The following is a 27,761-nucleotide window of genomic DNA, read 5'->3' as shown; positions in this document are numbered from 1 at the left end:
CTCTTTTGCTCTCACTGTCTCTTCCTCTCTTCTGTATCAGTCTATCTACATATCTTTATCTCTTTTGCTCTCACTGTCTCTCCCTCTCTTCTGTATCAGTCTTTCAACATCTCTTTATCTTTTTTGCTCTCACGGTCTCTCCCTCTCTTCTGTATCAGTCGGTCTAAATATCTTTATCTCTTTTTCTCTCACTCTCTCCCTATCTTCTGTATCAGTCTATATATATATATTTATCTCTTTTAATCTCTCTCTCTATCTATCCATCAAGCTAAATCTCTCTTGATATATATATATATATATATATATATATCTTTCCCTCCCTCCCTCTCGTTCTATCTATCCATCAATCTTTTAATCTTTAATTATAGATCTCTCTCAATCTATCTGTAAGTATTTATACATCTCCCAATCTTGCTCTCTTTCTCTCTATGGCTCACTCTCTTTCCCTAACTTGCTATCTCCCTCGCTCTCTTTCTCTAACCCCATATCTGTTAGCTCCCGCTATTATCTCACTCATTTTGTCTTCCTCTTTCTCTCGCACTCTCTCTTCCCATTTCCATCGTTATTTATCTACTTGCATCTCAAGAGCCTCGCCCCCAACTCATCAAAACTCGCAATGTCTATCCGCTCCTTTCTCTTTCCTTAGTTTCTATTCTTCCATCCTACCCCGGGACATGAATCCCTCTCTCACTTAGTTTCTATTCTTTCCTAAGTTTCTATTCTTCCATCATCGTCTTCTTTTCTCCCTCTACTCTTCTCCTCTCTTCTTTTCATTTCTAAACCCCCTTTAATTCATTTTCTTGGCAGAACGTGGAGTCTGGCCTCAGCCTATGGCAGCTGGGGACTCTCCCACCAGCACTTATCGCCTTCCATGGTCATGTTCACATAATTGACCATCACTGGCACATGCTGGGACTTGGCTACCAGGAGAAGACAAGTTTAAAAGAAGCAGAAAAGGCTGCTGTGATACATTACAATGGCAGAGCCAAGCCATGGCTGGACATTGCCTTCCCACATCTCAGAGTCCTTTGGACTAAACACCTCAACCTCTCAGACACATTTTTGCAAGCTTGTGATATAAGAGCTGCATAAGAAGAGAGTAACGGCAGATGTAGATACAGATGGAGGCGGCTCATGGACGATCTTCCATGGGTTGGATTGGTGCAAGTTTATTATAATTTTTTATTGTATACAATGCTATTCGTGATGTGAATGAAAAGAGGAGCTTCCCATTGGCTCTAGAAGTGAGAAAAAGAGTTGTACATACAAAGGTAGTTCAATCACAAGTGAGTTTTATGGTTTTCATATGGGTCCTACTTTTAATAACTTATGTTTGAATATATAGATGTAGCGGCTAATTTTGTAATGTAAAATATCTAATTAAATACATTTCAGATATCAATTAAGTAGATATAGACCAACTGTTAAACACAAACAACATGCTAATTTTGATAATGATATCACATATTTTACGTATTAATTTCCATAAAATGATCATATATTGATTTCAGTTAATCTTGAAATACTTTATTATCTGTTTATAATGGTATACTGATATCACCAATTTTCTAAATTTTTTTTAAAAAACTTGACATTAAATTCATAAAAAATAAATTTATTAATAAAGATATAATTAGGAATTTGCTTAAATACTTTTGGTGTTTAAGTTTAGAGGAGTGAGTTTCTCATTTAAATTTTTTTGTTACATTATTGACTTTTAAGTGGTGAAGGATTGACAGATCAGTGATCTGGCCATGATCCTGAAGAAAAATGACCACGCAGACTGAAATTTAGAGGTATTTATCTACTCTATCTATCCAAGGTCGCAAACATATATACGAACCCCCATCTATATAAAAGGAAGCCTTTAAATATTGCTCCTAATTAATGTAGAGGATTGACTTGCTCATTTGAAATCTTGTTTGGGCCCATTCTTAACTTTAAAGATTGAAAAATCGGTGATCTGATCAAGAGTTGTGAAATAAAATTACCATTCAGTATCTTAGGAATGGTCGGACAAGGTAAGTGTAACCAATTACATTTTTAGTATCATTTATTCATCCTATTTCCAAGGGTGTCACTCCAGATAATAGTCTAGGATTTCGGGTTTTCTCGTAAATATGAGGATTAATCATATTTAATCCTAATTATTTTTTATTTTTCTTATAATTTAGGATTATATACATTACTAATTCCAATAAAGTCTTCCAATATCAAGAAACTCATATAAAATCATTCGCTTATATCGATTTCACTTCAAGAATCCTATTTATAATACACAACTATAGCGCATGGATTATTACACATTATATAAGATAAAAACATTAAGAAAACCTATGTTTATAAGTTGAAAATTCTTAAATATTATTCCATTCGTAAATACATAAAACATGTGATTTGATATGAATGATATAAACATTACGGTTAGATACATTAATTTTACTAAATTAAATTGTGTGAATGAAATGTTATCATAAACCATGAAGAATGTAAAATTACCTTGATTTGTGAAGCCAAAAGTCTTAAAGTACTACAAAATTTTATTTTCTTTCCATCAGTCAGTTAAAATGAAACTCCATTGGACCAGGCTTGTTAATACCTAGTGGAACAACATTTTTATTATCGCAAATAAAATGTTATTTCTGAATAGTAAATTATTGTATTTTATATTTTTATTTTATGGTATTTTATTATAATTTTATGACATTAATTTTATAAATAAAATAATTAATAACCCAGAAATTAGTTTTTTTTGGTTTATTTAAATACTATTGGCATATTTATATATTTTATTTTTTAGGATTTTGCAGTATTCTCAAAAGATGTTTTAACACTAACTTCATGGAGAAATTATTTTATAATTCAGACAATATATTTTTGGATTTACCTAATATTTTTATGGTTTTTAAATGGAAGATAGTTGATTTAATCCACTCTGGTATATGTCGCAACCCAATATGTTTATACTGTTGCCCATGGTTGCCTTCAACTAATCACAAATCATAACCAATGATTAAGCAAAATTTGAAACATAATTTATTTATTTATTTCATGTGACAAAGGGTGCGATGAATAAGAAAAAACTCCCTTTATTATAATGGTTTTGTCATGTGAATAACTTTTCTATCATAAGGACACATGGTGCCACGCAATTTAATGATGACGAAAAAGTTTCAATCATGGCACCGTTATTCTCCTTTTCTCTCTTTCATAGACAAGTAGTGGAAGAAGTATTTAGATGCATATGATTGGAAATTGTTTAGAAATTAAGGACGTGTATCGGACCTTGAATATAAGTTTGTATTTTTTGGTTGACTTTTACAAAAAAAAGAGGAGATGTGTTAGCGACTTATTTATGATTATTTTACCACAGATTATGATGTAGAATCTTTAGGAAATATGATGATCCTGTGTTATTCCGGTGATCTTTGATGTGGAGAGAGAAACATGAAGATCCTAGATTTCTCCAACTTCAAATGGAAATTTCTTATGACCCATAAGGGGTGATGTCGTACGTCGTCGATGATGTCGTCCGACGGGTAAATCACTAGGAGGTGTAACTACGTGATGACGTGAAACCTAGGTGGATCTATGTGCAGGCCCCGACTCATGGGGAATTCGCCGAGCTCCAAGATCCATGTGGACGGTCGATGACGGTGACAGTGACCTTCTGAACCTTGTTGGAGAAACGATGGCGACTATAGCATCGAATGGAAAACTTCCATTGGCGCTCGCACGCAACGGACGGGCTCAACCCGTACCTGGGAATTCACTTGCCATGTAGTTTTCACGATATTATCTCTCACCTAAAGTAACCCGAGCGCAGTGGAGTGCATCCAAAAATATATTGTAGAAAGTAATGTAACGGGCGAGCAAGGGACGGCGTACCTCATCGGTGGCGTCACTCATTGTTGGAATCTTCGTTGGTGCACGAGCCCGTGCTGGAAGGTAGGCAGAGGCGCGCCATTGACGAGCGCGGCTTGCTTGACCGACAACGTCAGCACGACGATGGAGTGATAGATGGGGAGCAGAGACAAGGAGGAAAGGAGGAATGGTGGCAAGTCACACGAGCGATCATCCTAGGCTCGGCAGGCAAGGCTAAATGGCAAGCGATGTGACTTAGAGTGAGTCACAATCGAACAGGTGGCGTGCTTGCGGTTTGATGACTCCATGCGTGGCAAGGATATGGATGTGAGTGGAGCGCGGCTCGGCATCGGCGGTGGCGCGTAGGTTGTGGCACCGAGGCAACACCAGCGTCACGTGTGTCGGCGCACAGCAACACTCAAACACCTGGCAGTGTGGGCGCAACTAGCTGAACAGATGCCTCGCTCAACCCTGGGCTACGGCGAAGCTAGGCACGACCAACGGCGTTCGACACCTATTATGCGGGTGGAGGACTCAACCCCACACCTGGGAGAGGGTCAAGGGCGTCGTACAGGGGGAAATGTGTCTGCACGCGAGAATGGTTTAACGACCCCGTGAGTCTCTGTCGCGCTTGCGGGCAAGATAGTTGCGGCGAGCGACGACAATGATGTGGCGTAGTTCAGCAACCCGAGCGACGACTCTTTCTTCTTTCCCTGCTGCAGGTCAGAGGCTTGACTCAGCAAGATTGAGAAGCACACATGGCGTGAACGATGACGGCCGGGGAGAAGGGATCGCCCGAAACGATCGCGTTGGTCAGCAGTCGGGATCAGACCCACATGGTTGCGCCGTTTGTCGCCGCGCTGACTTCCTAGGGCCGGACGCAGCCAATCGTGTGGGCAGCGCAGTGGCGGCAACCCGAGGTTTCGGCGGGGCCACTCGGGTCACGGGCATGCAATGTAAAGAGGTCTCTGGGATTGTTACACCAAACACAGGTCATGGTTGCATCCAGATGCCTGCACATGAACGTGCAGGCATTGACGACAGATCAATGCCTTCCCACCCTTCTGTTCCTCTCCCTCTTCTCCTCCTCTTCCTCCCTCTCTTCTCTTTCATGAGATCTAAAAACGACGGTAACTGCAAAAATGCAATTTCAAGATCTGAAACTGAACGTGTCCGTTAATAACACCCTAAATTCTGTCTTTATTTCATGCTATTAGTTCAATTTCATGCATTTAAAGAGCTTAAAATTGGGTTGTTATCATCCATTTACATGAAGAAAACTGTTTTCAAGTGAGTTCTAATTTTTCCCTATTTTTCTGTTAATTCTATGAATTTCAAGGATTTTATTTGAGCTTGAATTAACTGCTTTTGAATCAAAATAGCAAGTTTAATATTTGATTTCGAGATTTATCAGTACAAGGATGAGTCAGTGAATTTTCTAGGATTTTTTACGATTTTTTGGAATTTTTCTGAGATTTATTTGTAGAGGAAATGCATTTTTTTCTAAGAAAAAAATATATTTATAAGAAAAAAAATGAGTATTAAGATTATTTTGGAACTTTGGAGGGCCTTTTTGTAAAATTGTGTTGCAATCATACCCCCAAAACAGCTCTCGGTCGTGGTTGCAGCCGTAAAGATGTTATTTAAAATTTTCTAGGGTTTTATTGCAAATGAATTAATATTGGTTTTAATATTTTAGGAAAAAAACAGGAGGAGAGAGAATGCGCCATGGGTATATACACAAATATTTTTGGGCGGCGTCTATTCGTAGCTGCGTGTTTTAAATGGGTTTTTTCGCAAAAAGGTCCTAAGAGCTTTTCGCACGTCGACGTGGCGTCATTGTGGCCGTCGGATAAGAATCCGACGACGCTTGAGGAGGCGTCAGCGACGGGAGGTGAGTTCACCGCCCGCGCGGCGCGTACAACGCGCACGCACGGGCGGTGACGTGGCGCTGGCGAATTCGCCTACGCGGCGAGAAACGGATGCGCCACGTGAGTGCTAAATTTACAACATATTTGTTTTACCTTTTTTCCTTCTATTTTAATGTTTTCGTCAGGGGGTACGTGGCGCAACGAGGAAGCGCCCGCCTGAAGAAGTTGACATGTCGCCGCCAATGAAATGTCGACACCTCAGCGAGCAGTTAGGAGAAGAAAAAATTAAATAAATGAATTAATCCAATGGCTAATATTGGTGTAAATTCATTTATTCATAACTTTTGATCCAAAAGTTCGATTGAGATGATTTTTGTATGGATTTGCTTGTATTGATCCTCTCTTTCTATCTGTACAGTTGGATCATTGAGATCAAGCCTACATTGATAGATATAAATTAATTACTAATTAGGGGTAAAATAGTAATTTATTCCATTTACCTCGGTATAAAAGCCAAATTTCTAGAGGAGGGGGTCATTCTTAATGGTGCTCTATTACAGCTGCAAGACAGAGAGGAGCTCTAGATTGGATCAACCTATCTGGTACCTTTTTCTTGTTTGTATTTGAACTTTTAGTGTATTTTGGATGATGTTTTAGTGAAATTTCTTCTTCATTCTTCTTGATCTTGGTCTGAACTTCTAAATCGCTAGGCTTGAGCGGAAGGTACAAGCCCTTACTGAGATTGAGAGGAGAGAATGAGAGATTTACCTAGCTATTCCAAGTGCACATTAAAAAACTATAAAAAACTTCAATTTCTAGGAGAGTAAATTTCCCTTTGTATTATCTAATTATGTAGTTATTTCTGAATTATAAGGCCTACAAAACCAACCGACTCAAATCAAAATTTCCCTCTCAATCTCTCGAATTGACCCCTTGGACCCTTTTCTTTGGATCAAAGAAGCCAATTTAGAGCTCCCTATTTCTTCTATTCATCCCATCTCTTCTACCCCCCTTTCTAAATTTCTCATCTAATTTGGGTGGTTTGATCTTCATTGAAGATCAAATTAACTCTAATTAGGGTTGAATTACCAAGAAAACCATCAAATTGAATTCCTTACTAGCTTTCCTTAGACGACACTCGTACTTATCACTACACATCTTAAGTAGAGTTTTTATAAATTTTATTGTATAAGCTAAAATTAACGATGACAAGGGTTTAAAATTGCATAAAATTTACCCCTATTTTTGGCTTATCATCCGTCATGGCCTTATATAGACCCATTACACAGTGAACATAAGGGGCCCAATAAGGGACCCCTTTTACAACATTTAAAATGAAAACATGGAGAAATAATAAAAATGATTCAAAATAAAATGACGAATAAAATACGATGATACGGATGTGTCTAGACGAGTAGGGTGCACTTGTTGTGATGAAGACAAAACAAAAATTAGACGAACAAAAACATATAATTAAAAAGTGAACACTTGCGCGGACGTGCTCTACCCGGGCATCTTAATGGATGCTTTGGCATGCTAGTCGGGCTGGACATGGACCGGCGGTGATCCTGATGATGGCCAAGACGGTTCCAATGAAGTTTCGTCGATGTCATTTGTGCGCGCTCCATCAAGCGATTCAAGTCAAAAATTTTAATTGTAGTCAAATGGCTCATCCACCTGTCCAAGTAAGAGTTCTATAAGTAGATTCTCTCATGCTTGTAAAAAATAACCATTTGATTTTTTTCATTATAACTAGTGGAGTTATTTTCTCATTCAAAATATTGCATATATCCTTTCTTACATCCCTATAGAAAATTATTTATGGAGTGATATTCATAATAAGATTTGAGAAGAAAAAAATCAGTTGGCTAGCTGGGCAAGTGACAAGGAGGCTAGTGTGATCTTTGTGTTTTTCCAACTCACTGTCATCATTCTTTCTATTAGGTTATTATCACAGATAGCCTAGGTTCTCAACATCACGTGTAACAGAACCAGCTCCGCCACCCATCGGCATGTATCCGTCTCCATTTCCATTGCCACTATTGATGATGATGGTACAATCTGCATCACTTGCCAATGAGTACCTGCACCATGTCCCCCCCAAGCCATGATGATCAAACTCAACTGCTCACTCCATATACACAGCTGCTACAAACCATCAACCAAATATGTTTAAGCACCACCTAAGGTATTCAATTAGAATTAATTTGGATTTATTTCTGTACAATTCTAGAAAAGTTTGAAAATTTATTTTTATAACTTTGATACATTAGTTTAAGAAAAATATTTCATTATCTTCCTAGAATTATTTTAAATTAATTTTCCACTATTTTATTTTACTAAAAGAGATTTAATCCTTAGAAAATAGTCAACAATCTACTAAAAGACAAATGAACAGTTTCTCCTCAGGAATTCAACTTTTGCTCACTATGTTCTTATAAGGAAAAATATTAATATTTTTTTATAAAGCAGAAGGCTCCAATGATGTAATTGATCGTAGTTTATGGCTTATCAATTTTTAGCATTCCTAAAAGTTTACTTATGTACCTTTAATCAAATGCCCTAAGAAAAACCTTCAGACAAAGGTTTTAAAAATATATTGGAAAATTCAGACACTTGTTATAACACGTAAATTATTGAGTTATTTCTGAAAAAAATAGACTTGTTTATGAATTAAAATAATTATAAATGCGTGTTATCAATAATTTTTAGAGTGATATTTTGGATTTTTGTGAATTTACTCATGTTTTTAAGGATATTCCTGACATCATATTTGATAAGTCCAAATTTTGGGGTTTTATGTCATTGTTTTGATTCAGACTTAGCCAACAATATTTATGAAAATTTTCCACTTAAATTCTCTATAATTAATATAGGACAAGTAAGGGGTCGATCCACAGAGAGGCATAAATTTAATTTCAGAATTCTTTCTCAAGCTTGGGATGAAGAAAATGATTTTAAATGTGAAAAATACTATTTTTTTGGGATATTTCTAGATTTGTTGGTAATTTTCAAAATTCCCTATGATTTAAATTAAGCCAAAGTACAAGGAGAAACACAAAATCATATCTCTAAACTAATCTTTCTATTTTCTATTAGCAAATTAATCAGAAATAAATATTTTTAGAATTTTCTGGAATTAATTTACATACAAAAAACAACTATAAGTATTAAAAACGAGAAATAGAGATTTTTTTTGAAATTTTTTAGGTGTTAAAATGACTTTAAATAACTTATATTAATTTTATAGATTTTTTCCAAATTTTTTCGGATTTTTTTCAATGCAGAAAATAATTTTTCCAATTTTTCAGATTTTTTTCTATTTTTTAAATAATTTTAAATACGAAAAAAATATGAAATTTACCTACTCCCGCGATCGCCGGCGGCGGCGGCGGCGGAATGGGCCGGCGGGCCCGGGTTGGCCCGTAGAGGGCAGGCCTCTTAGTGGGTCAGCCCACTAAGGTTAGCCCAATTTGACTAAGTCAAGACTTAGCCAAATTGGGCTTAAGCCTTATTTGGCTTAACCCAATGGCCAGGACTTAGCCGATTTGGCTAAGTCCTGCACAGGGCTACCCTGTGCCCTGCGGTCTTGTGCGCTGGCTGCGCGCGGACCGGCTGGCAGAGGGCTGTCTCTGCTGCACAGGTACCGCACGGCGCCGCACGGTGGCGGCTAGAAGACAAAAATTAGTGTTTTGAAAAGATAAGAAATGATATTTCAATGCAATTTTTTTTGGGATTCTAAGTAGGGAATGCTCGAGGATCTAGAGAGATATAGGGAGATATTTTATAATGAGAGACAAATGTTTCTAGAGAGATAAAATGTCGAAATGAGGGTAGAGAGAAAATGAAGAGATAGAGAGAGAAAATGAAGAGATAGTGTAGAGAGAGTTTGAGAGGGAATTTGAAGGTGTAGATGAAGGAGATTTTTTATGAAATTTTGAGGTGATGAACTGTGGATATGGATGGACGTCTAGAGAGAAATAACAGATTCTAGAGAGAGAAAGGGCCGAAATGAGGAGATAGAGAGAGAAAATGAAGAGAGAGTGTAGAAGGAGTTTGAGATAGAATTTGGATGTGCAAATGAAGGATATTTTTTATGAAATTTTTAGGGGAGTAACTATGAATATAGATGAAGGTCTAGTGAGAGAAAAAACAAATTTTAGAGAGAGAAAGTGGAGAAAATTAGTGTTTAGAGTGAGAAAGTGATGGATTTTAAGGGTAAATGGATGGGAAATGATGGAGAAGGTAGAAATCTAAGATCCTAAAGCCTCAATGCAAGTTTATTGAGCCCTCAATGCTTCCTATCAATTATGGATCCTTATATTTTGCCAGGATCAGGCGTTTTTCAATGCAAACAAGAGACAAGATTAAGAGAAAACTTCAATAAACTTACATTAAGAAGGTTGAACAACCTGGATTCTGAAGAATGCCTTGTCCTGCTGGCCAGACACTTGCTAGAGCAGGTCCAGAATGAGGGAAAATGAGGGAGAAAATTTCTATTTATACATTGTGAGAATTACTAAAATACCCCTTTGGGCATTATCTATTCTCTTTTCTTGCCATTTTGCCTCTTTTTCTCCATGGGTTGAGAGCCTTGCCAGTAATTTCCAGTTTGTTTCTTTTGTAATGTGTTTGCAGGCCCAATAGGTAGTTCAGGTCATGGTCCAAGCCCCTCTGATCTCTCCTTTAAAAGCCTACAATACCGTTTCATCATTTGTAGCCCATTTTGATAGTCACTAAGCTCCCAAAATCCTCTAATTTTTCTCAAAATGATTTCTAATTCCTGTAAATTTCTGCACATTTGGAACTATAAAATACTCATCATAAATCAAACTGATTGACTTCATAGAAGTCAATGAAGTTAGTGAAAAATAATCATAATGTGCAAAACTTGGAATTATTAGCTAATGCATAAATATTTGGTTAATTCAAACAATAACATGATAAATTATAAATTAATAATACTAAAACATCTAAAATGTATACAAATATAAGTTCATTTATCATGTTATCAATATTCTTTAGGAACTTAATCTTGTGATTTAGAATATATTATTCATGAGTTTTTTCATCATATATTCACGAGGAGATGGATTTTCCAAGTCTACATATCTTCTATTTTTATGACTTACTAATTTATTAACATTTTTTGCCTTGAATATGCGCCTGCAATGTGTCACCGTTCGATTCGTTGAATGGCGACCAATCATAAGCATATGAAATTGTTAGTTGTGCTAAACATCGTTAAAAGGCACAATTATGGCATCATGAATCACTATGCCATAATAAATGAATCATTACATGAGATCTGATGCACTTCATACTGGGTTCTAGAGGCCTTGACATGGATGAAGAAATTAAAATATTCCGCAATGGAAGACTTAATGGAATTGAATGGCATTGAATAAAACCATGAACCAAAGTACCTTTGTAGGGATCACATCCGTGATTTCTTTGATCGTGGAGCGAGACGAGTCGAGCTGCTCAAGTCCTTGTTGTTGATGAGCCCTGGTCTACCTCCATCATCCTCGTTACACCATCTCCATAGCATCGGTCATGGAGAGGGTGTGAGGGGAGAAGGAAGAAGGGGAAAGGCCACTGAACAATTCTGGCCTGGGTAAATTTCGTTCAGGGCCTTCCCCTATTTATACTATGTGGGTATTTTTTATAAAAACCCCCAAAACTTAAGTATATCTTCCGATGTCCAAAAGACCATTTGCGTATGACCCTCTAGGCCCATGTATCAGTTTAGTTAACGACTCTAGTGGCCCAACAAGCTTGATTGGCCTTCCAAATTAATTAACTATATCATCATATACATTAATTAATGTCTGATCGATTTAACCCAATCGGTAGGTCGAGTCTCCGACACATGGGGTGCCAAGCTACACCTCGTGTCCTAAAGGGTCACTTCATGGAACCTGTTTGTCATCGTTTACCGTGTATGTATAATCCCTCATCCGTTTGACCCTCCTTAGACGACTTAGGGTATGGTCAACTGTCAAACCCTAATCGATCATCCCAGTTAGTACTGAGACATTCAGGAATCATCGGACAACTCTTCTCCGATATTTCACTGCCTTAACCAAGGACTTCATCACATCATCTTCCTTGAGCTGTCACCTCTTATACCGAGGATGGGTGATCCCATCTTGAACACTCAATCGTCTTCGTGAACTTCTTGATGTACCCGAACTAAGACCGTTTATGATCCCATGATTAGAGACTCGTTGGCCATAGTCAAAGTACAACCGTCTGTCCACAAGACGTTTTTGGTGTCTCAAATATAAGGACCACTTACACAACCGTGACGTGAATCGAGCTGATTTACAGTCAGGTACAATACTATACAGAGATTCATACAGATCAATTTAGTGAACTCTTTCAACTAAAGAGCATCCTCTATCTATCCTTAATGTCTCCACACTAACGGCTACGGGGCCGGCCATACTCATCATATGAGTGTGGCTAGATAGTGATATTCTATCCGGATCTTTCAATGTCCTTCTAGTGTATCCTTTGAATAGGAATGCTTAGAACACATGCTTAAAGACTAGTGATTTCGTATTACGATCTCATCATAATTCACTAAATCTGATCATGTATTCATGGACTTCATTATAAGCATCACACGAGCACTATAATGAATATGTTCTATTAATAAAAATGGAACGAGACATGGAATGTGTGATTGGCTTGCTTTCCGCATATATTTCCATCAAGAAATACCAATTTTCCCATGTGAGGAAGAACTTGGTCAATTGCAAGAGTTGACTGTGAATTCTCCTTTACATCCTCTTATCATCTTCTTGGCTTGCATACCACTTAAATTCTGTATCATTCAACTCAAGAAAAATAGTGAATCTCATAAGTTGACCTTAAGAAAGGTCAACACTCATTAAATCACATAACTATCCTTAATTATATAAAAAATCATAATTTGATGGAATGACATGCCCATGGATAAAATTACCTAAAATATCAGTAACATGCATCATTAGATATGAATTTAAGCCTTAAAAGCATGAACATGATGAATATATGCATGTACAGATGCATGTCATCATTGTCCAAAGGTATTTGGTTGTGTATGTTTTGTGCAGGATCATCGACCCTCTATGAGTAAACTTGACCCTCGAGCCGTTAAATGTATAATCATGGGTATGCACCCACACAAAAAATGATACAAGTGTTGGTTTCCTTAAAACAAAACATTTATGTGATTTTGGATATGAATTTTTGTGAGAATGAATCGGCCTGTGGAACTTATTTGAGTGAAGGAGACACCACAGTCCAGGAGAAAATATCCTTGCCTTAAGACCAACCTCAAGATCAGACTATAAATAAAAACCTCCAAATTGAAACTCAAATGATCCCAACTCAACAATAGGGTTGAAACTATTGCAAGAAACCCATACATATGATGCAGAGAACACCGCATCATCTGAGGTAACTTCATAATATTGTCCACATGATGATGAACAGGTTGAAGAAAAATCCAATGAACCAGGAAGAGATTTAGATGTCCCAAATGCTTTACACAAAGGGGGACGTACGAAGGTACTCCCATCAAAATTTTGTGATGGAGTTGGGTGCAAACATGATGTTGCAAATTTTGTGTCTTGTGCAGCCGTTGCACCATCACATTAAGTCTTTATTGCATCCATCTCTTCATTAGTGTTCCCAGTAACTAGAAATTAGCATGGGAAGATCCTTAGTGGAAACAAGCAATGCTTGCGGAAATGGATGCGCTTGAAAAAAATAAAATGTAGGAATTTGCTACACAGCCAAAAGGGAAGAAGCAAGTGGAAGGGAAATGTTTATTCATTATCAAGCAGACTTCAGAAGGAATTGTATATCGATACAAGGCTATATTAGAGGCAAAAGAGTATACTCAAATGCATGGCTCAGATTATGAGGAGACTTTTGTTCATGTTGTAAAGCTGAGTTCTATACGAACTCTCATATCTTGTGTGGCAAATAAAGGTTGGGATCTATCTCAACTTGATGTTGAGAATGCATTCTTACATGGTGATCTTCAAGAAGAAGTGTAATGGGAAACTCCTCCAAGATTGGTACTTCACAGATGAGAGGCAAGGTATACAGTCTAAAGAGATCCTTGTATGGCTTGAAATAGCCTCCACAGGCTTGGTTTGATTGTTTCCGCAAGGTTGTTGTTGAAATGGAATATTGACGAAGCAATGCTGATCACACTCTCTTCTTTCAAATACACATTGCATATATTGATTACTATCCTTATTGTATATATTGATGATATTATTATCACACATGATGATGAAAATCAGTCAACAAGTTGAAAAATAACCTGGCATGATCTTCAAAGTTCAAGATCTTGGCCAACTTTGGTACTTCCTTGGACTGAAGTCTCTTGCTCATAAGGAGGTATCTTTCTCACTCAACGCAAGTATACGCTAATCTCCTTATAGAGACTGTGATGATAGGGTATAAGCCAATTGATACCTCTGTTGAACATAAGCATCATCTGGTACTTAATGACAGTGGGAAAGTTAGATTGAAACAAAACTCATAAGTGGGACAGTTATCTATTTGTCACACACAAACCTTGATATTATTTGAGCTGTGAATGTGGCCCACCAATTTATGCATGATCCTAGATCAAGCCGTTTGGATGCCATTATGCGTATACTACGAAATCTTAAAGGTCGTTCAGGGCATGGAGCGATATGCTTGAATGATAAGAGTTTTATAGTGAAATGTTACATTGATGCTGATTAAGCAGGAAATAGAGATGACCGGCGCTCAACCCCTTGAGGGGGGATTCCAGTCTCATGGTGAAGCAAGAAACAAAGTGTCGCTGCTTGATCTACCACCAAAGCAGAGTATAGACCGCCAGTCCTGGCTCGGTCCAACCAGTCCCAGTCCAAAATGTCAAACCTTAGGTTTGAGAGACCCAGATAGAGAAAGAGGGAGGATGATAGAGAGAGAGAGAGAGAGAGAAAAAAAAAAGGAGGGTGAGAAATAGAGAGAGAGTTAGAGGAAGGGTGAGAGAGAGAGAGTAAGAGGGAGGGAAAGAGAGAAAGAATGAGGGAGTGTGAGAGAGAGAGATAGAGAGAGAGAGGGAGGGTGAAAGAGAGAGTGTGAGAGAGTGAAAGAGGGAGGGTGAGAGAGAGAGAGAGCGTGAGAGAGAGAAAGAGGGAGGGTGAGAGAGAGAGAGAGAGCGTGAGAGAGAAAGAGGGAGCGTGAGAGAGAGAAAGAGGGAGGGTGAGAGAGAGAGAGAGCGTGAGAGAGAGAAAGAAGGAGCGTGAGAGAGAGAGAGAGCGTGAGAGAGAAAGAGGGAGGGTGAGAGAGAGAGAGAGGGAGAGAGAGAGAGAGGGAGGGAGAGAGAGAGAGAGAGAGAGAGAGAGAGAGAGGGAGGGGGAGAGAGAGAGAGAGAGCGTGAGAGAGAGAAAGAGGGAGGGTGTGAGAGAGAGAGAGCGTGAGAGAGAGAAAGAGGGAGGGTGTGAGAGAGAGAGAGAGCGTGAGAGAGAGAGAGGGAGGGTGAGAGAGAGAGAGCGTGAGAGAGAGAAAGAGGGAGGGTGAGAGAGAGAGAGAGAGAGAGAGAGAGAGAGAGAGAGAGAGAGAGAGGGAGGGGGAGAGAGAGAGAGAGAGAGCGTGAGAGAGAGAAAGAGAGAGGGTGAGAGAGAGAGAAAGTAAGAGGGAGGGTGAGAGAGAGAAAGAATGAGGGACACAGGGAGTGTGAGAGCGAGAGCGTGAGAGAGAGAAAGGGGGAGGGTGAGAGAGAAAGAGAGAGAGCGTGAGAGAGAGAAAGAGGGAGGGTGAGAGAGAGAGAGGGAGGGTGAGAGAAAGAATGAGGGACACAGGGAGTGTGAGAGGGAGGGTGAGAGAGAGAAAGAGGGAGGGTGAGAGAGAAAGAGAGTAAGAGGGAGGGTGAGAGAGAGAGAGAGAATGAGGGAGGGTGAGAGAGAGCAAGAGAGAGAGAGAGAGAGAAAGAGGGGGGGAGAGAGCGTGAGAGAGAAAGAGGGAGGGTGAGAGAGAGAAAGCGAGAGAGAGAGAGAAAGTGAGAGAGAGAGAGAAAGAGAGAAGGGGAGAGAGAGAGAGTGAGTGTGAGAAGGAGAAAGACAGAGTGAGTGAGATTGAGAGGGAGAAAGAGTGAGTAAGAGAGAGGGGGGAGAGAGAGAAAGAGAGAATGAGGAAGGGAGAGAAAGACAGAGTGAGCGCGAGAAAGAGTGAGAGAGTTGGAGAAAGAGAGAGAGAGAGAGAGAGAGAGAGAGGAATGGCGCCCACTAACGGCACAGTTTCTGGACATGGGGGAACCCCACTAAGCCTTTTTTAAAATTCGAACCCTAATGCACCGCCCGCTATTTCCTCTCTCCACTCTCCCTCTTTCCCCATCTTCTTCTCTTCCCCCCGTTTGCCCTATACAAAGCTTCTCTCCAAGTTTATTATTCTCTCTCTAATCAACATCAACAACTTCATAAAGACGGCTGGAATGGGACGGCGAGACGTGGCATCAACTTCCACTGCGTCTCTGCGCAAGGGTCCTTGGATGGCAGAAGAAGACGAAGTCCTCATTGAACACGTGCGGAAATACGGCCCCCGAGACTGGAGCTCCATTCGATCCAAGGGTCTTCTTCCTCGCTCTGGCAAGTCTTGTCGCCTCAGATGGGTCAACAAACTCAAACCTAACTTAAAAACGTAAACCCTCATCCCCTTCTTCATCCGAGTTTGCATTATAATTTATTTGTTCCAAGGTTATTTGGAACGAAGAGATTGCGAGTTTTCAATCATCATCTTCTTCTTCGTATTGTTAGTTTACTTCGTACTGAGAAATTTTCGTTTTGTTTTAAGAGGGTGAAAGTTTTCGTCCTTATCTTCGTCTTCCTGAGAGATTGTGCGATTATTTTTCGAAAAGATTTCTTAAAACCAGTTATTTTACATCTTGTTTCAAGCGGGTGAAAGTTTTCATTCTTATCTTCTTCTTCCGGAAGGTTTGTGCAATGATTTTCGAAAAGATTGCTTAGAACCAATGAATTTACACTTTGTTTGAAGAGGGTGCAACTTTTCTTCCTCTTTATCTTCGTCTTCATGAGAGATTATGATACTGCGAAATTTTAAAGGTTTTTAAGAACTGAGAAATTTGCATGTTGGTTGAAGAGGGTGCAAGTTTTCTCCGGAAGAGGAGAGGATTGTGATCGAGTTGCAGGCGCAATTTGGGAACAAATGGGCGAGAATTGCCACGTACTTGCCGGGAAGGACAGACAACGATGTGAAAAACTTTTGGAGTACGAGGCAGAAAAGATTGGCGAGGCTTCTTAAGGCCCGTTCTGAGTCTTGCTCTGAAAACCCCCTCGCCAAATCTCCATCCATTCATCATGGACATTGCATGGTCTTCGAGGTAAGTCTCAACACTCCTCTCTCTCTCGCTCTCTCTCTCTCTCTCTCTAAGATTCTCTCTAAGGCTTTATATCTCAGAATCTGTCAGTCTTTCTATAGATTATCCATTTGATTATTCATCGTGTAAGTATATTTTCTCTTTAGTTCTTTCTATCAACCCATCAATATTAGATTACACTTAACACATCTCTCCACTCTCCATTCATCGCTGCCAATGCGATATCTCTTTTTTTCTCTTCTACTATCTCTCTCTTTCTGTATGTCCATCCCTCCCTCGCTATCGTTTCAATAGGTTATCCAACGATCAATCCGAAGCACCCATTATCCATTTAAATGTTCATCTAAGTGTATTCTCGCACAGCCAACGCATTTTCTCGGAGGTACGTTACAAAAATATCTTTCACTCTCTCTCCTCTCTCTAAAATACATAATCTTCCTGAATCTTTCTCTCCCTCTGTCGCCCTCTCTGTGGGTAAACCCAAATTATCAACGAATTTGATTATTCATCATCAAACTCTATTTCTGTCTTATCCACGCATTAATAGAGTCAAAGATATCCATCTCTCCACCCTCCATTCATCAAGGTCAATGAATATTCATCGACTTACGTCGTTACAATAAATCGATCTCTCTCATTCATTTAACGGTCTTTCAGAAACATTATGTCTCTGTATCTGGATGTCTCTCTCATTCTCTACAAATAGTCCATCGATCCAACAGAAGTACCAACCACACATCTGCTTATTCATCTTTCAAACTGTATATCTTTCCTTCTGTCAACCCAACATTATGTTTTCATAGATACCCATCTCTCCTCCCTTTATCTTAGTATCATATTCATTACGCATACCGAACGATAATAGTATTCATCTCTATTTCCTCCGCTCATCAGGTCTAATCGATGGTTTTATAAATTATCCATCAATCAACCAGAAGCATCATCTACACGTCTGATTATTTAACATGCGACTCTATATATTCCTCTCTGTAATCCCAACATTATATATTTAAATCTATCAATCTCAGAATCACAATCATCGCGCATTTTTACATTGATGTCTCTCTCACGTCTGATAATTCATCTTAAAACTATATCGCTCTCAATCTCCGTGAAAGTCCATCATTATACAGGAATATCTATGACATGTTTCGTTCTTCCACAGGAAAACCAGCAAGCGCTGATCCCATACGGTGAACAATACCCACCATTTCTTGAATACCATCAAGATCAAATGAATAACCTTCAATTAGAACCCACCTACTTCGGAACGAGTCTCTCACAGCCAGAGCCCTTCGCAAACGAGAGAAAGCCGTCGTTTCAAAGCGACCCTTCTCACCCCTTGTCTTATTTCCAACTCCCACCGGCTTTTCTGGATCTCCCTCTTATCCCAGAGACGCACCCTTTGGCTGCGGAGTTTGAAGAGGTTGAATTTGACGCGGAGGCTCTGGCGAGAGACGTTGCGGAGTTTGATTTGTTCGCGGCGGGGCTGTCCGTGGATCCCCACGGCAACGCTGCCAAGGAGTTGAACAACGACACAGCTACCTCTGCTGATGGGTATTTTGAGGAGTTCCCAGTAGAAATGCTGGACGGCCTTGATCCTCCGATGAGCCCTTCTCCACCGTAGAATGTCGCTTGATGATGAACAGTGTAAAACAGTGTTTTAAAGAAGAGCTTCTGAACACCCATGTATTGAAAGTCTTATAATTTAAAATTAATTGTAACAATTGTAGGAGCATTTGAGTATTACTAATAGAGATTGTGCAAAAAAAACTATTGGGTAAGTATAATTAACAAAGACATGGCTAATGTTGGGTTCAAGAGTCCTAGATCTGAATGAAGACGAAGATTACATGCAGCTAAAGACACGTAACAAAATTGAACGACATCAAAAAAGACCATTGAAACGAAGTACCTTTGCATGGATCGCATCTATGATTTCTTGGACTCCGGAGTGAGACGAGTCGAGCTGCTAAAGCGTGCAGCCTCTAGACATATCCCCGTAGTCCTTGGCAAGTTGGATCTCATCCTTCTTGTTGATGAGCCCAATTCTCCCTCCATTATCATCTTTAGGCTGTCTCGATCGAATCAGGCATGGAGAGGGGGTGTGGGGAGAAGGGAGATGAAGGGGAAAACCCCTGAACAATTCTAGCCTTGGTCAATTTTGTTCAGTGCCTTTCCCTATTTATAATAAGCAAATATTTTTCATAAAAACTCCTAAAACTTAAGTGTATCTTCTGACGACCAAAAGAACATTTGCGTGCGACCCTCTAGGCCCATGTATCAGTCTAGTTAATGACTCTAGTGGCCCAATAACCGTTATTGGTCTTCCAAATTAATTAAATATATTATCATATAAATTAATTGATCTCATATCAATTTAACCCAATCGATAGGTCGAGTCTCCAACACGTGGGGTGTCAAGCTACACCTTGTGTTCTAGAAGATACAAAGGAGTGTGTATCGTCGGACAACTCGTTGCCCATGGAAATTAGTGATATGCCTCATCCGTTTGACACTCCTTGGATGACTTAGGGTATGGTCAACTGTCAAACCCTAATCGATCATCCCAGTTAGTACTGATGCATTCAGGAATCATCGGACAACTCTTCTCTGATATTTCATTGCCTTGACCAAGGACTTCATCATATCATCTTCCTTGAGTTGTCACCTCTTATACCGAGGGTGGGTGATCCCATCTTGACCACTCAATCGTCTTCGTGAACTTCTTGATGTACCCGAACTAAGACCGTTTATGATCCCATGATTAGAGACTCGTTGGCCATAGTCAAAGTACAACCGTCCGTCCACAAGACATTTTTGGTGTCTCAAATATAAGGACCACTTACACAACCGTGACGTGAATCGAGCTGATTTACAGTCAGGTACAATACTATACAGAGATTCATACGGATCAATTCAGTGAACTCTTTCAACTAAAGAGCATCCTCTATCTATCCTTAATGTCTCACACTAACGGCTACGGGGCCGGCCATACTCATCATATGAGTGTGGCTAGATAGTGATATTCTATCCGGATCTTTCAATGTCCTTCTAGTGTATCCTTTGAATAGGAATGCTTAGAACACATGCTTAAAGACTAGTGATTTCGTATTACGATCTCATCATAATTCACTAAGTCTGATCATGTATTCATGGACTTCATTATAAGCATCACACATGCACCTTAATGAATATGTTGTATTAAGAAACATTGAACAAGGTTTGGAATGTGTGGTTGGCTTGACAACCACATATATTTACATCAGTTACCTCTACTGATGGGTATTTTAAGGAGTTCCCAGTCGAAATGCTGGATGGCCTTGATCCTTTGATGAGCCTTCCCCACTGTAGGATGTCACTTGATGATGAACAGTGTAAAACAGTGTTTTTAAGAAGAGCTTCAGAACACTCGTGTATTGAAAGTTTTATAATTTAAATTGAATTTTAAGAATAAAAGGAAAGTTGGGTATCAGTAGTGGAGATTTCGCAAAATAAACAATTGGATAGTAATAAGCGAGACCTCTGCTCTAGATGTAAATTTGGGATCTTTCATGTATTGGATATGAGGATAAATTCTCGCTTAACTACAGTATGAAATTTGTCAAGAAAAAAAATATTTGAAATAGTTGGTAAGTATACTTTATGTTGACTGAGAAAATCCCAAAAGAGGTACAAGATTTTTTAAACATTGTCTTTTTGCTGCCCAGAAAGAGAAGTTTTTTTCCCTTCATAAAAGAAAGGATGATCTGAAGACGGTTGTGTCCAGTCCCAAAATAAATACAGAGCAGATAGTTCTGATGACAGGGCATTCTAGGGCTCTCTGACCTTTGAGTATTAAATGATAATTTATCGAGTTGTTCAAATGAAATTTTATTGTCGTTGAAGTTCTATATTTAATTCATACCTCTTACAAAGCGGTATCCCTGCACCTTGGAATAAATAAAATGATGTTACCATTTGGTTTTCATTGATTTTATTTTCTCAGAATTTGGAAGCTACAATTCACACTAAATATTATAAAACAATGCCAGTAAAACATATGATTTAGACATAACTTATCATTCTCAAATAAAAATCTATGAATAATTGGTCGGTTAAGGGTACTAAAAATTGTGAATGAACATATGATAAATGGGTAAGTATATTTATATTCACACATTGAAAGTGCAATGTCATGTTATTGAATAAATGCCTTACACATGTGATTTGAAGTGATTATAACCATCATTCATCCATTTATAAATGCCTTACACATGTGTGTTGTCTAGTATATGAATAAAAACATGTAAACCACAACTTAGGAACACAGAACATTTAAAATAATTCTAAAATATCTACACATGGCTGAACAATACAAAATAGCATACATGATACCCCAAATATTTCATGAAATTGAGGATCCGCTCATCATTGCTCTCAAAATTGATATCTGAAATTAGTAATATGCTGCATGGCTAAGATGTGATCTTCTACAGAAGGTTTTGAGTGGAGTTATCTTCGAATTATGACTTTAAGATGAAGAAAAATTTTCTTCCATTGCCTTTAAAAGTAATTTCTTTTGATAAAACCTAAAAATCATTCTAGGAAATATTAGGAACTCATCAACGTCTAATCAGTGGACGGAAAGTACAAGGGTAAGAATTTAAACTGGAATATTTGTTTCAATGATTTCATCACAAATTCACACAATTTTATCACTTCCATAAACTTTGCACTTTTTCTTAACTTTATTGATGTGCATATAATCTGACTACTTATAGATTAATTAATGTAAATGAAGAGAGTGATGTGATATATGATTTAGATTCGTTTCGTGGGACTTCTTGCATCCAAATAATGTTTTTGCTATGTAAGATGGCTAAGAAATTCTACACTCCTTTGGATTTCTTGTGTATAATCATGGTCTCATTCAAATTATTTCTAACTTTTGATGATGCCAGTATGTAAAGATAAAAAAAATAAAATGAGAACCATGCCTTCTTCACAAGACAGAAGGTGATTTTTCTTTAGTGGGCCTTCAGATCAGATATTCACTCCATTAAGGGTCAATGCTTTGTGATGCTGATATAAAAATCCAAAGGTGGAATAGGTATTCTAACCAGCCTACAATTATGCAGAGAGGATATTAGCTGAATTTCCACAAAAAAGGCTGTACGCAAGAGGTATTTAGCTTCTCAGGATAGTGTTCAACAAATGATTTTGAAATTCATTCGGATGATGCATGATCATCAATTGGCCAAAATGTTCAATCATTTAGTGTTTTCTCTCCAGCTAAGTTCCACTCGTACCTGATATTAAATACTTTTAATCTTAATTATTTTTTCCACATGATTTTGGGATTCAATACGTTAACAATTATAGGAAAAGTCACTCGATATCAGGAAACTCATATAAAATCATTCACTTACAGCTTATCAATTTTGCTTTGAGAATCCTATTTAAAATACGCTAGTACTGTGCATGGATTTTACACATGATATACGATAAACATATTAAGCAAATCTATGTTAATGCACTCAAAATTTTAAAATATTATTTCATTTGTAAATACAAATTACGTGTGATTTCATATGAATTATATAAATATCACACTAAAATACATTAATTTTATTAACTAAATTCATTATCATGAACCACGAGGAACTTAAAATTACCTTTACTTGTGAAGCCAAAAGTCTAAAAGTGGAATAAAATTACTATGTACACCAAGATTCAATAATATTTAGCATGAAATAACATTTATTCATTTCAATGAAGTGTTTTGTTTTCTGCTTAGTCAACAAAAAATCATAATGTTTTACAAATTTTCTGATCAAGAACTAAAACATATTTCAGTAGAATAACCAGTTAGAATATCAAGTGGTAAAATTTTAAATGTTTTAAAGCAAAAGATATTATTAATTTGTTGATATTTTGTGAAACTCTGAACAGTATTTCGCTGAATTTTTCAATTAATTTCTGAAAACATGTATATGGTACCCTGAAAAATAGTTTTTTGCCCATAAAGAAATATGTGATTGCAGACGCCATCTATCATGAGAAGATGTTGCAAACAAGTGATTTTGCATAGTTTGTGCTCGCAATAAGAACCCGAAGTTATCTAATGAGCTTACTAGAGTGAAAGAATAAGATCTTTCTTAGAATAAAAAAAAAGTGGTACAGCACCTAGATAGCAAATTGGATGTTCCTGAAGATATATTCTTCAAAAACCAAAAAAGGTATATGGGAATTGTATACTGTGCTGAAAAAGAGTTTCACATGCAAATACCAATTTGTGATTGAGGAGCCATTTGACATGAAAAGATGTGGCAAACTATGATTTTGGAATGTTTGAACTGATAATGACAACCCTGAAATATCTAATAAGCTTACAACAGCGAAAGAATAAGATCTTTCTTAGAATCGATTATAACGTTGTACAAACACTTAGATATGCGAAGAGGATGTCAATGTTGGATCTCAATTTGGACTTAAACACAATGTACTGTATATGCATGGTTATTATTTAAGATATTTATCCCATTTGATGTAGTTTTATAAGGACGGTATTAAGGCATCATTTCATATTGCTATGGTTGCATATATGTGTAGAAACCGGGTCAGTTACGTGACTGTAATGAGTGGTTTTGTAAACTGATATGCCCATGCAGGCCTATAAAAGAATGGTTGTGATCCCTGGATCAAGTAGGATGATAGACCCTCCAATCCCCATTTGAAGAAGAGGATCCAGTCTCTACTACTTTGATCCAGAATATCCACCCCAAGCAATCCAAGAAGATGGACTCCCGTACGCTTCTGTTGACAATATTTCTATCAATCAATAGTCGATTTATTCTTGAAAAACCGAGAACACATATATAGGATTTGTATACCTGATAACACCCTAAATTTGGTCTTTATTTCATGCTATTAGCATAATTTTATGCATTTAAAGAGCTTAAAATGGCGTTGTTATCATATAGTTACATAAATTTAATGTTTTCAAGTGATTCCTGATTTTCCCCTAAATTTCTGTTGACTTTATGAATTTTAAGGGATTTTTTTGAGCTTCAAATAATTATTTTTGAATGAAAATGGCAAGTTTAATATTTAATTTCGAGATTTATTAGAGCAGGGATGAATCAGTGAATTTTCTAGGATTTTTTAGGATGTTATTGGATTTTTATGAGATTTATTTGAGGAAGAAATGCAGTTTTATTAAGAAAAAAAGGATATATTTATAAGGAAAAAATGAGTATTAAGATTATTTTGAAACTTTGAGGGGCTTTTCATAAATTTTAGTTGCAGTGATGCCCTCAAAAACAGCTCTCGGTCGTGGTTGCAGGCGTAAAGATATCATTTAAACTGTTCCAGGGTTATATTGCAATTATTTAACATTTGTTTTAATATTTTTAGGAGAAACCAGAGGAGATAGAGTGCGCAAGGGACATATATACAATTACCTGTGGGCGGAATCAGGCGGCAATTCCAGTTTTTAAGAAGGACTTTATTACAAAAGCGCTAGGGAGGTTTTCGACTGATCGATGTGGCCTCATCGTGGCCGTCGGAGAGAAGCTGACGGCGCTTGATGAGGATCAGCGCCAAGAGGTAAGTTCACCGCCCGCACGGTGTATACAACGCACACACACGGGCGGTGACATGGCTTTTTCTAATTCGACACCTTGTTAGGAATGCATTACTAAATGCGTTTCTATTTGTACGACCTCTATTTATCTTTTATTTCATTTTTCGATAGGGGGGTACCTGGCTGTCTTATAATCAAGCTGCCATTTGAAACTCAAATGTCATCAGCCAATAAAAAAGCAACACATCATTGCATGTTATAAGATAAAATAATTAAATAAATGAATTTAAATCCAATGGTTAACATTGGTTTGAATTCATTTATTAATAACTTTTGATCCCGAAGTCCGATTAAGATGATTTTTTATGGATTTTCTCGTCTTTATCCCCTCTTTCTATCTGTATGGTTAGATCATTTAGATCATGCCTACATTTATGGATACAAATTAATTACTAATTAGGGATAAAATGGTAATTTTTACCATTTAACCTAAGTATAAAAGCCGAATTTCGAGGGGAAGGGGTCATTCTTGATGGTTCTCTATCACAACTGCAAGACAGAGAGGAGATCCAGCTTGGATCAACCTATTTGGTATTTTTTTCTTCTTTGTATTTGAAACTTTGGTGTATTTTGGATGTTGTTAGTTGCATTTCTTAATCGTTCTTCTTGATCCCTGTCTGAACTTCTAAATCGCTTGGTTTGAGCGGAATGTACAAGCCCTGACTAGGATTGAGAGGAGAAATTGAGAGATTTCCTAGCTATTTCACGTGCATATAAAAGAAAACTATAAAAAAAACTTATAAAAAAGGGTTAACATTCTAGGAGATTAAATTTTCCATTTCATTATCCAATAGAGTAGTTATTACTGAATTGTCGAACCTAAAGAACCAACCAAAATACATCTAAATTTCCTTCTTAATCTCTCTAATTGAATTCTTTGATCCTTTCAATTGGATCAATTAATTCAACTTAGAGCCCCTTATTTCTTCTACTCATCTCATCTCTTCTACCCCCCTCTCTAACCTCCTTGTCTAATTAAATTGATTTGATCTTCATTGAAGATCAAATTAACTCTAATTAGGGTTGAATTATCAAGAAAATCATCAAATTGAATTCCTTACTAGCTTCCCTTGGACGATACCTTTACTTAATCACTATACATCTTAAGTTAGGGTTTTATAAATTTTATTTTATAATCTAAAATTGACAACGACAAGGGTTTAAAATTGCATAAAATTCACCCCTATTTTTAGCTTATCAATACCGCACTTAGAAATCACATTTCGTGCATAAAGCAGTATGTGATTGCGAAGGCTGCCTGCCAAGAGGAAATGTACCAAACAATGATTTCGCATAGTTTGCACAAGTCATAAGAATCTGGTTGTCTGTAATGAGACAAAGTTTCCCTCACAAATATCAATATGTGGTAGAGAAGGCAGTTGTTCATAACACAACGTGGCAAACAATCAACATATGTTGAAAGCATCATGTTTATTAAAAATGAAAGCAATATTCCATAGTTATAACTAGAAATCCTCTCATTATTTTGAAATAATTAAACTGTCAATGTCCTTGAATACTAAACATAAATTATATCTTAGGGATTAATTACATCCTTGTATGTTGAAAATTAACGCATTAACTCAATTTCATAGTTTAAAAAATTTAGGAAAACTCACGTTTAAGTAGTAGTAAAACAAAGTCATTCAAAGGGACTTTTATCAAACTTTTATAAGGCGATAAGATGATAAAATGACCAGAGAAAAGATAAATTAAGAAAATAAAAAGTAATCAAAATTTGACTAGTGAAATAAGATTTAATGTCTTCAATGTTTCACCAGTGAGAAAGGTTGAAACATTAGATAATCAAAATTAATTTATTATTCTTATTTACTTTATGCCAGATCTATAATCAAATGGACTATAGATGAAGAATGAACAACTGACTTGCTTGGTTTCCTGATGGACTGGTGCTTTATGCACCATATTTATGGCTTTGTTATGGCAAAATTTTCTCCTTGAACACTTGGTCAGTTCATATGAATGTTATTTCAATGGATTCGTTAGGTATTCTTTTTTCAAAATGTATAAGAAACTGCTGACGTGTAGTTGATTTTTCTTACAGACTACAATCCACAGATTATATTATTTGAACTAATGAAAGGGGTAAAAAACCCAAACATGTATGAAATAATATTGCCACCCAATAAGGATTTAATAGCCTGGATTAGCCATCTACTTGACAACGTAATGGCCACATGCCCGTGTAATCAGGGTTGACTCTATTTAGATTAACTTAATCTGAATAATCTCTACGTTTGACACATCTGATGTTTGGGCATGCAGACTAGCCCAATACTTAACTACAACTGACATTAAGAACCACTATGTTTATGCATGCATAATAAGAATAGGTATGAAATAATAACTTTCATTATTTCATTAATTTTGATGCAAAATGAGCATTTTATACTGCCCTTATTTCATAAAACGTTAGCTGGATCTCATTGCTGCCACCTAAATGGTACATAAATAGTGGATATCTGTTATTGTTATTGTTATTTGTGCACCTGTCCCAATATAAGAACTAGTGATAATTTCCCCTGCATATTAGGGCCTTACCACTCGGTCCCCATTGCCTAGGGGGGATAGGGTGTAGCAGCTCACATTCTTTTGCGCTGTGTGTTCTTGGTAAACTGAACACATGTCAGTTGTAAGAATTATGGTTTAAAAAGTGATTTTGGTTTTCCAGCTCATCATTTTATGTTAATGAACCTACAAATCAGACTGAGGCTCCACGCTTTTTATTTATGTGTAGGATGATGCCAAGGAATCCGTCAAGTAGGAAACAACAAAAACACAACTCCTTCAGTAATTAGCGTCACCTTTATCAAACAGTGCATGGAACTGATTGGTAAGAGAACAGAGATAGCTTGGGCACTTGACGTATGATGTAGAGTCCATCAGACGCATATCAATTTTTTATTATAGATTCAACATTTCTATCTTTTTCATCTATTTTTATTGTGAGATACATTTCAGTCTCATTCGGGCTTGTTATAGCCTAGCTCCAATCTAGCCTAGT

The 27,761-nt window shown here is 37.4% G+C and overlaps 2 protein-coding genes across 3 annotated transcripts in view; both read left to right on the top strand.

The window, feature by feature from the left end:
• Positions 1–1,254, top strand: part of LOC144707363 (putative galacturonosyltransferase 12) — an 8,866-nt gene extending 7,612 nt beyond the window's left edge. For both annotated transcript variants that reach the window (XM_078580468.1, XM_078580469.1), the window contains exon 7: positions 808–1,254. In XM_078580468.1, coding sequence (XP_078436594.1) covers positions 808–1,092 — 285 coding nt within the window. In that variant the 3' untranslated portion in view covers positions 1,093–1,254. The remainder of the gene's footprint in view (positions 1–807) is intronic.
• Positions 1,255–15,827: 14,573 nt separating this feature from the next.
• On the top strand, positions 15,828–18,836 carry DUO1 (myb-like HTH transcriptional regulator family protein). Its single transcript, XM_078581085.1, has 3 exons — positions 15,828–16,412; positions 16,872–17,112; positions 18,275–18,836. The coding sequence occupies exons 1-3, from the start codon at positions 16,207–16,209 to the stop codon at positions 18,734–18,736; spliced, it is 909 nt and encodes a 302-aa protein (XP_078437211.1). The 5' UTR covers positions 15,828–16,206; the 3' UTR covers positions 18,737–18,836.
• Positions 18,837–27,761: the final 8,925 nt, after the last annotated feature.

The sequence above is a fragment of the Wolffia australiana genome, chromosome 9, assembly GCF_029677425.1.
Source record: "Wolffia australiana isolate 7733 chromosome 9, ASM2967742v1".
Lineage (NCBI taxonomy): Eukaryota > Viridiplantae > Streptophyta > Magnoliopsida > Alismatales > Araceae > Wolffia > Wolffia australiana.
The sequence above is the reverse complement of the archived record's forward strand: the minus strand, read 5'-3'. Positions and strand labels throughout refer to the sequence as shown.